The 13,279-nt window shown below is 45.4% G+C and overlaps 3 protein-coding genes across 5 annotated transcripts in view; all 3 read right to left on the bottom strand.

Annotated features, from left to right (window-relative positions):
- Nucleotides 1-13,279, bottom strand: part of LOC147612746 (cilia- and flagella-associated protein 73-like) — a 67,652-nt gene that overhangs the window by 24,327 nt on the left and 30,046 nt on the right. The window lies entirely within an intron of this gene.
- On the bottom strand, nucleotides 475-882 carry LOC147612748 (uncharacterized). Its single transcript, XM_086783315.1, has one exon. It carries the CDS (start codon nucleotides 880-882, stop codon nucleotides 475-477), a length of 408 nt encoding a protein of 135 aa, XP_086639441.1.
- Nucleotides 1,098-1,580, bottom strand: LOC147612749 (uncharacterized). The gene has a single exon (XM_086783313.1). The coding sequence runs from the start codon at nucleotides 1,578-1,580 to the stop codon at nucleotides 1,098-1,100; it is 483 nt and encodes a 160-aa protein (XP_086639439.1).

The following is a 13,279-nucleotide window of genomic DNA, read 5'->3' on the forward strand; positions in this document are numbered from 1 at the left end:
AAGAACTCAATGCCCAGGGCATGCCAAATCAGCCTGTCCAACTGGTCCCATCTCTTCAGCACGAATCCCCAACTTGGCTGCCAATGCCGGTGAAATAAAGTTGGCTCGAGCACCAGGGTCAAAGAAAATCAGCACTGTAGCATCTCTGATTTTACCCCATGCTCTGCACAATTCTGTCGCATCATCACATGGCTGGTCACCAACCATGTCACGGACCAATCCTGCACTCGGCATTGTCTTCTTCTTGGGTGGCCCTTCTTTATCCTCCGCATCTTTTGCTGGCTATTGTGGACATTTTGCAGCCATATGCCCTTTCTGTTCATAGATGAAACATTCCCAACTTGCATCAATGCCTTTCTCTCTTCAAATGACTTGCCATACAATGGCCTCTTCTGTCCTTTGCCTTGACCAACACTTTTCTAAGGCTGTGACTGCCAAGTCTTCTTCTCAAATGGCTTCTTTCCATAGAATGGTCTAGCTCGGAAATCCCTCCACAGCTGGTTCCTGTTTGCCTTGAGGTTCCTTCTTCACTGTGCTCTTGAAACCACCTGAACCTCCCTGAAGCAGTGCATTAGCCATGTTTGCATTCTCAATTAGTTGAGTCATGTTGGAAACATTGGTCTTAATGCAGTAGTCCCTGATCTCTTTGGGCAAACCACAGCAGTACTTCTCTATTTGCTCTGACAATGGCACTGTCCTGTAAGAAGTTACTGGCAAGAGTGCATCCCAAAACTTCTTATTGTAGTCTTCCAGATTTGCACAATTAGCTGCATCCAGTTTGTGCCATGCTGTCATCACATCCACTTCAGAAGTGTTTGTCAGCCATGCAAAAGAGAACTGTTGCTTGAATTGGACCCATGTAGCAGGTGCCTGTCCTTGCATCAATAGTGAGGTCCACCACTGCAATGCGTTACCTTTCAAGAAAGTAGCAGCCTTCCGCACCTTAGAAGAGTCTGTGAAGTTGCCGCCAGTGAATGCTGCATCAAACTGCTGAATGAAAGTCAGCGCTTTCAATTTGTCCTACATCCCACTGAAAGTCTCAAACTTCACTGCTTGACCACCTTCTTTGTAATCCTTTTGCTTACTGCTCTTGGGGGTCAAGTAATCATAGACTGGCGGCTGTAAGAATGGTAAATCCTTCTGCACTTTCTCTGCACCAATCCTTGCTGCCCTTTGTCCACTTGGCTGAGAAAATTCAGCCACACTACAGGTACTGCAGGCATCAAAACTGGACTGAAATGTGTCTGAAGTCCAGGCTGCACACCTATGTTGGCATAAAGAGGATTCATAGATTCTGTAGGCATCAGTCCTGGTGACCCTCTTGGCATCAAACCTGGCGAAGCTGTGGGCGGTCTAGCCCTGGCCTGGAAAATAGACCCACCACCAAAATAACCAGGTTGGGCAGCAACCAAAGGAGGAATGGTCGGCAGAACCATTTGTGCAATACTGCCCTGACTATTAACTGCCTCATCCTGTGCCTGTGTAACATGCTGCACTGGATCAGCTGTCACTGCTGGTGTCTGCTCAACATGCTGTGGCATCCTTGGCACTTGTTCCTGTGCCCTCTCAACTGCATGCATGCTGAGATGATTCAGCCTAGGAATCCCCTGTCCTTGACTGCAAATATCTCTTCATCCTAGGATTCTTCATCAGCTGTTCAAAGGTACCAATCATGCTCAGGAGCTGCGCATGAAATAAATCCTCTTGTTCCTGTTCTTCTACTGACATGGCTGGCTGTGACAATGGCTGTGTCCGCTCAGATGCTGACACCCAGGCACCTGTCATCTCTCTACGGTGTCGGCGGGTAGAAGAGGAACTCTCTTCTGCCGGGAGCTTTCCTTTTCCCTTATCTGCCATACTGTCTACTGAGCCCTCAAAGGAATCCTGTATCCAAAGAAAGATCTCGTAATCTTTCTCACCTGTAATCAGCTGTACCTCTCTCTGTGTGTCTCTTATTCACCCAATCCAATCCGTGTCCGGGCTCTTGCAGAAAAGAGGACCCTATCCCGGCAATGGAACCATGAAACCGGGCTATGGACACATAACGCAGTAATTCTTTCAATTAAATACCTGGACTTTATGACACACACACAAACAGAATCCTCGCTCCCTCGCTCAACACCAAACTGGGCCCGAAGTCCGGCGCCCCTTGCGGTATTTATTTCTTGATTAAGAGATTGAAAATAGAAAGCGGGAGTGCAATTGGGCACTCTACCTGTTCTTGCTGAAGTTTACAAGTTCTGGAAGAATTTTGCCAGCATAACAACACTAAAACTGTCCCAAAACAACTCAGAATGAATCCCAACTAACTGAGTTCACTTCCACAGGTCTCAACCTACCCATTAGAGTCCAAAACAGTGAATTTCGGCTTGCTGTATTTTCTGTACATACCTGTTTTCAGCTCTGTACAACCACCACACCGTCCTGGTAGACCCTAGCAAGGTCCCTCTGCAATCTGGCATCAACTGGGCCTTGGAACAGCCCCTGAACAATCCAAAAACAGCACTGATTTAGTGCTGAATTGGACACCTGCGTGGTGAGGTAACTACCCTCACCTGTTCCTGCTTTGGAGCAGCAGTAGCTGCTCCTGTTCCTGTCAAAGGAGGCTCTTGCAACAGCCAAAAAGCATATTCCCCACACAGCTGTACATAATTCATGAGAGTAGTCCACTAGAGGGGCATTACCATAGCTGAATATAGGTTAAGAGAGGCTGTGGGGAGCAAGCTCAACCCTCAGTGCATAGAGAACAGGGAAGGGGAAGCTCCAATAGCTCTTAACCTGCAACAATCGACCTGAAAAAAAGCCACAAAAATGAGCCCAGGGGGAAGATAATCTAGCGCCCAGCCTCCTGTACTTAGAAACTGGCCTTAAAAATGCCACATGGCAGTCATGCAGCTGGCAAAAGATGCATGGGATGAACTCAATAAATTATTTGGCACACAAGCTAAAAATTCAAAGATAAATGTGTTAATGCAATTTTACAAATTGGATATGAAGGAAAGTGAACCTATAATCACACACTTGAACAGATATAAAAGCATTAAGCAACAACTGGTAGTTATTGGTAAAAAGGTAGAAGATGATGAGGCACTAGCAGTGCTTCTGAAGAGTGTGGACAAAGGTGAATATGAAAACATTGTAGCAACACTAAAGAATGTACCTGAATTGAAGCTACACAAGATAGAAGGAGCTCTATTAGAGCAAGAGACCAGAGGCAAAGAGAAGAAATGGCTCGACTCAACAGCAAGAGAAGAAAAAGCATTCTTCACCCAACATTTCCCGTTCCAGCCTTCTGGTCTAAAAATCTCCCAATCTGCTAACATTTTGACATCAGTCCTCTGATGATTATTGATCCTTGCAACATTCCGGAGAGATTGACGCAAAGAGATTTCAAATTTGATCACTGTCCAAAAATAGCAGTTTTCCTAAATTTTAGGGATGACGTCATCTGCATTCCTTATTGGTCTCCTGACCATCTTTGACCTCTATGGTCACTTCAGAATCTGCTAGCAAATCAAGATGATGAAAAAAACGTGTTTCGTACAGGGCCAAACGTTTCGAAACGTTTCGAACCTGTACGAAACGCGTTTCTATGCAACTGTGCTGCTGACGCCTCGCAAAGCTTTCATGGAACCCTACGACCTCCTTTAGGTCGTTTCATTTTTTCATTTTCTATGCCAAACGTTAAAACCTTTGATTTTTATTTTTTAATGACCAAAAAGAGGTGGGCATTTATGTCGGTAGAGGGTGAGCATTTGCATGTGCGAGAGGCCAAGTGTGTATCCACGAGTGGGGTTAGTGGGTTGTACAAGTTTTTACTCCGCACGTAGCGGGCGCTTGTGCCTGTATGTTGACGGGAGGTTGACGAGGCTAGGGGTGCATACTTGGAATGGCCTTTTTGTGGCAACAGGGAGGTTGACAATCTAGGAGAGATGAAGCGGCTCCGCGATGAGGATGGTGGTGAGTGCGCGAGGAAGAAAAATCTGCCGGATTGGATGAACACAAGGTTGAGTGCTCAGGGACACGCGAGAAGAAGGTATGTTTAAAGATTAACCCAGTGCTGGTTAGGAATTAGATCGGGCTCCTCTCGGTGTGTAGTGTTATTGTCTTTTACCCAGGGAGGCCGCTGCAAAGGTGGAGATTGGTAGGTGGCTCCAAGAGAATGTCTTGCATGATAAGGTGGCCTTCAAAGTGTTTTATCTAGGTAAAGGATTCTTTAACGTGCTATTTGTTAAGGGTCAGTCTATTACGGAGCTCTTTGCGAAAGGTCCTCTCTTCTTATTACAGAGGTTAGTGCATGTGTTTCCGTTTGACCCTCTGTTTGATGTTAATGAAAGTGTTTAGAACGTGGGTCCAGTGTGGGTAGAGATTATAGGACTCCCACCTTGGCTTAGGCCGGCTCTGCGGGATATTGCTTACTCATTGGGTCCAGTGTTACACCTTCCAAACGATGAGGCTGGAGGTAGACAAGTTAATAGTGTATGTATTTCCTGGAACACCACCAGAGATATGCTGAAAACGGTTGAGGTTGACTTAGGAGATTTGGGAATCTTAGACTTGGGGTTAAAATTTGGATCCTTCCTGGGAGCTTATTTTAAATGCGGGGGCTTTGGACATATAGCTCAGAACTACGTGGAGCAGCCTCAGGGAAAAGGTGAGGAGGAAAAGGAGGTAAGCAAAAACCATGTTTAAAAAAACTGAATCGGCTGCTAGCCACGGGATAGATGTTAAAGGTGAAGAGAAAATGAAAGATGGGGATGAGGGATATTCTGAAGGGGAATGGGTCACAGGAAAAGGAAAAACATGCCAAAGAGGAAGCTAGAAGAAATCACTCCAATCAAGGGGTAGAAGGAAAAGATAGTAAATCTCAAGGTAGCTTGAGCCCTTTAATGTATTCTAATCCTTATAACCCTTTGAGAGAAGGGGATAGTGGCCCTTCTTCGGAGTAAAGGTTTGATTATCAAGTGAAAGAGGCTTGGAAAGGGATCCAGAAAGAGGATGTGGCAATAAGGGAAGGTGAGGAAGTTGATATGGTCCCTGAAATGGCTTTGTCATGAATAAGTCAATAGGATTTTCAGGATGCACATGGAATGTAAAAGGGATTAAGGATTAAAAAAAGAATGCTTCTTTTTGGGGGCTAGTTAAGCAATGGGGATTTTTGGTTATGGCTATTTAGGAGCATAATCTTTTTGGTAATATCCTTATGCGGGATAGATTTAGGGATTGGGTGATGATGTATGGGGGATACTCTCCAGGTACATTGGTGTTATGACCATAGCAAGAAATGATCTCAATCCTAGCATTATAGCTAATCACCCTAATCGTAGGATCCTCATAGTAGAAATTCTGGTTAGGGGGAAAGAATCTAGCTCATTAATATTTATGGGGCTCATAATCACAAGATCAGGAACAAGATGTGGAATTGGATTGTCAACATGAATATTCAAGTCCCTTGCATCCTCTTGGGGGATTTTAATATGGTTGAAAGACTAGTGGACAGGTGTGGGGGAAGTACTATTCTAATGGGTAAGGAAAAAGGAAAATGGAGAGGTAATCTAGGATTGGCAGACAGTTGTCGGCATACGTACTTTAGTTTGTAATATATCTCATCCTCTTCTAGAATTGACAGAGTGTTCTTTAGTCAACAAACTTCATGGGTGCCTCACACTTTGAAGGTCTCCATAGACTCTAGCACTGTTATCTTTGATCGTATACCCTTGAAATGGAGTTGGGCTGCCATTGAGGGGGAGGAGCTTGAACTATCTCGATTTCCCAGTAGGAAGTTGAAGGTCAATAATCTTCTTCTTAGGGATTGCTTATTATAGAGAGGAAGCCATAGGGAGGCTGAAAAGGAGAGGTATGTCAGATGGATCATGGAGACAGTTTGCCAATGAAATGCAAGGCATTGTCAGAGCTGTTGACAAACTGAGAGCTAAGGAAAGGAGGAGTGAAAGAAAGATGTGGACAATACAACTAGAGAGGCTGCAAATCAAAAGACAGACTGGGAAACTCATTGCTGATGAGAGGAGACTAAAATGTACTTCAGGTGCCAATCTGGATTAAAACATGAAGATGATAGATGTGCTAGAGAGGAGGGAAATTGGGCTAAATGGAATTCCTTCAATAATAAAAGGAAACCAGAGAGATGTTTGTTTAAACTTGTCAAAGAGAGGAATAGTAGAGAAGTGGTGGTGGGGAGTATTTTGGATGAGGATGGACAACCTCTAGATAGTATTGAAATAATGGCTAAAAAATGGGTAGAGTTCTTGGGGTCTACCCTTAGCTTGAAGGAGGACTGTTCTTAGAGGAGATTTTGGGCAGAAGATAAATTGCTAGGATTAATCAAACATAGAGTGGACCCTGACAAGGCTAGATGGCTAGAGAGGGATGTTAATGTTGAGGAGTGTTGGGTTGCTCTCTTGAAATTGGGAAGGGACAAAGCTCCTGGATGGGATGGACTATCTATGGAATTCTTCATTGACTTTTGGTCATCCCTGAAGGATATTGTGGGGAAAATATGTAGAAAGGCCTTTAATTCTGGGAGCATGGATAGGGACTTCAAAAAAGGGCTTGTGAAGTTAATCCCAAAGCGAACTGCTTGCAACAGATTTGGACATTGGAGGCCCGTCACTCTGTTGATTGTTGTTTATAAGATTTTGGCTAAGGTAATTACTCTCAGAATCACCCCTATTTTACAAGAAGTGATCTCTAAGAAGCAGCATGGGTTTATTAAGGGTAGATCAATATATGATAATATCTTTGCAGCCATGTTAGGGAGAGATGTTGCCCTTAAAACACAGCAAAAATGTATCATGCTGCAACTGGATCTAGAAAAGGCCTATGATAGGTTGCATTGGTCTTTTGTTGGAAGAGTGATGGAGAGACTTAGATTTGGGACCAAAATGGCAACATGTATATACAACCTTGACTTGGGGAGGGCACTCTAATGTCTTATTAAATGGGAGGGTGGTTGGGGGGTTTGAGGTATTAGACAAGGTTGCCCCCTTGCTCCCCTCTTATTTGCTATTGCTTCTCACCGTTTGGTGGTGTCTCTAGAAGATGCTTGTAGAGGTGGGTGTATCACTGGGCTAAAACTAAGATACAATGAGCAATTGATTATACGGTGCTTTACTAATGATTCTTTGCTATTCCTGGAAGCTGAGAATAATAATATAAGACTTTCTTTGGCCATTATACAGGACTTTGCTGCATCTAGTTCCAAATATAACATTCAAAAATCGAATTATAAGTTTGACTGAGGACAATGATTTTGATTTGCAGAGGTGGGGGTGTAAAGGTGGTTTAGTGGGGGTGTAAAGGTGGTTCAAAAGGGACAAATTTTCATATTGGAAACCCCTTTGGAGTTGATGTTACAAATAAACAAATGACAGACTGGGCAGTTAATAGGTTTTTAGAAAAGCTTAGGAAATGGGAGGGGATTAGAGTGTCCTTTCATAATAGGATTGCAATTTGTAATGCTGTGATGAATGCTTATATAATAATGTTCTTATGCCCAATGATGGATTTTGGAAAGTGTCATTGGAAAAGCATAGTGGGACCTATCAAAGACTTTTTATGGAGGAATGACAGAGCTTCCAAAAGGGTTCCAGCCTAGCTGCCATGGGATAAACTGTTTGTTCCAAAAGGGAAAGGGGCATTTGAATTTTGCATATGCCTACTCATACCTTAGCAAGGGCTACCTTGATGTTTCCCAAATGTCTGCACTAGGATGAAACAAGGTCTGTTATGGTAAGGGAATTAGTAGAACTGGCACTGGTACAAGCTAAAGGTTATGTGGCAAGACTCGGGGTGGAAAGATAAATTGTTATCTTATGCTCCTCTTAAGCTGATAGACTCTCCTCTTTGCAGGATGATGTGCAAGAGGTGGAAAGATGGTCTGAGCCTTATGACTTGGGATGGGGGATGCAGAGTGATAGGAAAGTCTTTGCTCAGCCTAGAGATTTGGTGGACACATAAATTCAATCCCCCCTTAGGGCTACCGGATACTAACTTTGCATAATAAAGGTCTAAACAGATTGAATCATTGTTGGGATTGGACTGTGGTTGGGTGGAAAGAGGTGGACCAGTTTAACATTGGAGTTCCATATGCATGCTAGGGAGAGAGATCTGATGGCTTAGGTGCTGGTGCACATACAAAGTGGATGGTGTTCCACTGCTGCAGATGAGTCATGTTGGATCAAGGATTGGGCTTGGTTTAATGGGGCTAAGCTGGCAAATGGCAAAACTAGAGACTTGTAAATTGAGTTGAGGAAAGGAGAGAGTAATGTTGAATATTTCGACAAGATTTGGAGAGTGAGCTGGAGTTTTGGCAGCTGGAAAAAGAGGTGGAAGTTGTTGTGGAAGAGTCAGATACCTAGTAAATTGCAGGTGTTTCTGTGGAGGGTATGTATGTGGGCTTTACCTATTGGATCTAAATTCTACACAAAAACTTCACTAATGGATGTTGCCGAGGTGTAAATCTATATTGAAGATGGCAAACATGCATTTTGGGATTGCCCAGCCAATCAAAGGTGCATGGGGTACAAATCTAAGGTCACTGGGGTGATTGGATCCTTGGGAAATGGGCTTTCAATGATGAAGTTGCAGAGATACTATTTAATATTATCAGAGCCTACTGCTTGTGGGAAATTTGGACCACTAGGAATGTTGTTACCTTTCAGAATATATCTCTTGTTGGTATTGATGTGACAGATGTAATGCATAAATGTGTATGTATGTGCTGGTCTGTAATTAGTGTGAATAAGATGAGAAAAGAGGGGATGGATCGGTTAATGCTGAAACTACAAACGAGCATCTCTTGATTCATGCCTCTACTTGGGGAATCTTCAAGCATACTAGAGTAACATAACCCATGGCTCATATTTTGTAGGTAAGTTTCACTAAAGGTTGAAAGACCAAGCTGCCTAAGGTTGGGCCCAAAACGAGAAGATGGTACCTTAAAGAAAACATGTGGATTACACCTATGTTGCTTTCATAGAGAATCTTGTGGGGACCAGGCTTACAATTAAAATTTGGTCTAAAAAAGGGGATGCAAACCCCAAGGGGGTGCACTCAGGCTATGATGGAGGCTTATATTATGCAGGGTTATCAAATATCCTGGGAGTAGTCTAGCTTTCTTTTGGAGGAGGAGAGATGGTCATTATTGTGTAACTTATTAAATGAAGTGAAGTGTGAGAAATAGGGGTCTGGTCTGAGATAGTTCTTGATGTAAATGGTTATGTGATGTACTTAGCCTTACATACTTACTATTGATCCCAAAAAAAAGAGGGGGATTTATGTCCCTCGTCCCCTAGTGAGGCCATCTCTCTCTCTCTCTCTCTCTCTCTCTCTCTCTCTCTCTCTCTCTCTCTCTCTCTCTCTCTCTCTCTCTCTCTCTCTCTCTTGCGCGCGCGCGCGCGGCGTAGGCAAAGGAGGTGGAGGCACAAGGTTGGATGGTCACTCGATAGCAGGGGCACAACAAGAGAGGAGGTCAAGACTTGGCTAAGGGGGGGCACCGAGCAACATGGTGGAGGACAGACGTTGTAGGTTCAAGCAAGGGTGGAGATGAGTAGTGGGCCACACAATATCGTATTTATGCTCATTAGTGTGGTTGAAAATAATGTATTTTTTAATCCAGCTTTTTTCCTCGCATGCAAGCCTCTCTCTCTCTCTCTCTCTCTCTCTCTCTCTCTCTCTCTCTCTTGCATTATCTTATTAATAGTGTACACGTCTTTTTAAAGCTTGACTTTGTTGAGTGCATAAAAAAATTATGTGCCTGGACAATGAGAAAGCAGACACATGTCTTCTCTTCACTATAATCCTCAAAGTCCAAATCCGATCTTTACACAGTTCTCTCTGAAATTCAAGAGAATTGAACCTTTTCACATAAGAACCATACCAAATAATTAAGATGCACACTCCCCCTCAAAGACACAACATCCATTACTATAAGTCTCAACACTCCCCCTTAATGATGGACAACCCTAGCACTCGTATGTGCTCACCCTTGTACTCCATACTCGTCAATTGGAGCAATCTAGCTGAGCTGACTCTAGTTTTAGACCTTCCTTTGTAGACCTTCCTTTGAAACATGATAACACGTATATCTTACACTTTAGGCGAGACACATGATGGAAACAAATGGAGGTGGGAGACATGCCCTTACAACTTACTCACTCAAAGCAAGCTCGAGAGCGCACACTCACTCACCACACCCATGACTCAAATTTTAGTTCATTCTTGGCTCATAAAATATATTAGAATAGCTCGACTGCTCGCTGAAGCTCCCGCACCCCCCCCCCTGCTCGCGCTGCCTGCACGCCTCTCCCCTCACCCTCCCTCACGCCCCCCTCCCCCCCCCCCCCCGCCTGCCCTTGCTTCTGCGCCACCCCTCCGCCTGCCTCTTTCGCGCTGAAGCTCGCCCCCTTCTTCTCGCCATCGCGCCTCCCTCTTCAGCGCCCAGTCCCCCCCCCCCTCCGCCAGCCCTCTCTTTCCCCCCTCCTCTCCTTTCGCATTGCCCCCCCCCCCCCCCCCCCCCCCCCCCCCCGGCGGGGTCCCCCCCCCCCTCCGCCAGCCCTCTCTTTCCCCCTTCCTCTCCTTTCTTCGCCGCCGTATCCCCTCCCCCCCTCCCCTTTTTTTTTTCTGGTTTTTTTCCGCCCCCAGGGGGTTCTTTCCTTTTTGTTTAACCTTCCGCCTTCCCCCTCCGCCCTTTGTGTGCAGCTAGCTTCTTGCAGGTCTCTCCACATTCGCTCCGCCTTCGCCATGGCTTCAGACTCTGATGGAGGCTCCTCCCGCCCCGCCTCAGAGGGACTCTTCCGCAGCCCCCTCGACCATCCCTGAGGATACCCCCATCAGGCTTTCTCTTTCGCCGGAAGAGGAAGCGAGCCTCGCCGCAGAGGTGGAACGCCTCCAGGCACATTCCACCATCTGCCGTATAGTCGGCACTCGAACCAGTAGAGGGGAGATCCGGGATCTTCTCCAGGCCCGCCTTCTTGCAGATGTGGGCAAGATCCTGGACGTTCAGCTACTAGGCCGTGGACACTACCAGATCGAGTTCGAGACTGCCCAGAGCGTGGCCCAGGTCCTAGCCATGAGTCCCCTTGACATCAGGGGCGCTCGGGCATTCTTCAGACCTTGGCAGCATGGCTTTGACCCAGCAGCGGCCAAGCACGGAGAGCGCCTTTTCCATGTTACAGTTTGCTTCCCTGGACTCCGCCGCGAGTACCTTCCGCTCCTTTCGAGGCTAGGAGCACTGGTGGGCTCGGTGCTTGAGACTGGCCCCACTGCCGCTTCAGTGGTGGCTAGAGCAGCTGGGCTACCTTCGGTTAGAGTGTTGGTCCCTACATCTCTTCCCTTCCGAAGGTCATTCAGCTACCTCAGATAGGGGGGGGATGGATTGATCAGAGAGTGGAGTTCTCGGGGCTCCCGAACCAGTGCTTTATTTGCAGACAGGTCGGCCACCTGGCCAAGGCTTGCCCTCACAGGAGACCCCGACCTGTACCGCAGCAGCAGGCCCCTGATGGCCCGCCCACAGATGCAGCTCGGCAGGCAACCTCCGAGACACCTGCTCAGCCCACAGAGACCTCGGAGTGGCAGCTTGGTCAGGGGCGCCGTCGAGGGGGATAAAAATCTCCTAACTGGTTCACATTCTCACAACAGTCCTTTGTCAGCTTTTGGTCCCCTTGACATTCCGCACAAACTGACGCGAACACTTTTCAATTCCGACACTGCCCAAAATAGTAGTTTCCTAGATTTTAGGGATGATGTCATCTGCATTCCTTCTGGTCTCCTGACCATCTTTGACCACTATGGTCACTTCAGAATTTGCTTAGAATTTAAGATACATTCACATTTCGGTGGCGGCCACTTACTAATGTAAACCGGCCTATGCCCTCATTCAGTGGCCATGTCCTGGACACTGTCATTCATCTTTCGGTGTAGTTCTCAAGCTTAGCCAACCACTGGTCCAAAGTCCCACTGGTTGACCCATTCTGACATTGCAATGGCCCAAGCCCTTCCAAGAGATCCCGGGGGAAAGCAACAGCAACCAAAGAGAAAGAAAAGAAAAATATATATTTATAAAGAAATGTAAATAAGGAAAACAACTGCAAAAAGTTTCACCTCCTGGTGACATACCCCCCTCTTGAAAGAAGCAAGCGACCTCGATTGCAAGTCCACATGCAAACGAATGACACAGGACGATCACAAGATTCCCCAGGTGATTAGTGTCATCGCATGTATCTCCTGCCAACGGATGACATGGGGCGATGATAGGAATTCCCCACTACCATTTGTGCCACGCAGGTTCTAGCCTTTTGAATACATGTTTTCGGATGCAACACAGGGCGATAGCATATATCTTGTACTATTAGTGTCACAACATGTAAATCATTCATTTGAAGCGTAACAGGTACAACTTCAAAGCACTGAAAGTTCATTCATTGATTAAGTCATTGACAACAAATGTCAAAACTGTACATTGCCAAACATATAATACAAATGTACAGGTCATTCAGAATTCAGCTTCAAAAAGCATATTAAACCACTGCAGGTTCTAACCGGAAGGCTTCCTTGTAAAGTTGCATCAACTAAGGTGAATCAGCCAGTTCAACCTCATCCATCCATTTAGCATCCATTGGTGAATAATTTCTGAATTTCACCAAGTATCTTCTTGCAAATTGTCCTTTCAACCAGAATCTGCTCAAGAACTAGAATTTCATCCAATTCCTCCACTTCAGGCTGTTCCTCTGGCACCATATCTTCTGGCACATTGCCAATAAAAGGCCTCAAAAGGCTCATATGAAATGAATTATGTATCTTCCAGGTTTCTGGCAATTTCAGCCTGTATGCCACATCACTTATCTTCTCTGAGACTTGGAAAGGACCATAATATCGCATACTGAGCTTAGGAAACAGATGTTCCTTGCCCTTTCTTTTTCTCAGTCGTGCCTTTTGAAAGCGCAATAAGACCCAATCATTCTCTTTAAACAAGAGCTCTCGACGATGCATGTCAGCAGCTCTTTTCTATTTAGCTTGTGACTTTTCCAAGGCATATTTGACCTTCTTATACGCTTCTTGCCATCCCTCAACATACCGATCTGCTTCAAATATCTTATCCTTTGTCTGCAAAATGGGAGGCACTTTCTTAGCACCTTCGACAATTTCAAAAGGTGCCTTTCCCGTAGAAGAATGCACTGTATTGTTGTAAGCATACTCTACCAATGGCAAATAATGCTCCCAAGCTGCCTTATGCTCTGACACATAACATTTTAGCAGATCT

This window comes from Cibotium barometz, chromosome 45 (genome assembly GCF_041138505.1).
Source record: "Cibotium barometz isolate CiBa-2024 chromosome 45, ASM4113850v1, whole genome shotgun sequence".
NCBI classification, from domain to species: domain Eukaryota; kingdom Viridiplantae; phylum Streptophyta; class Polypodiopsida; order Cyatheales; family Cibotiaceae; genus Cibotium; species Cibotium barometz.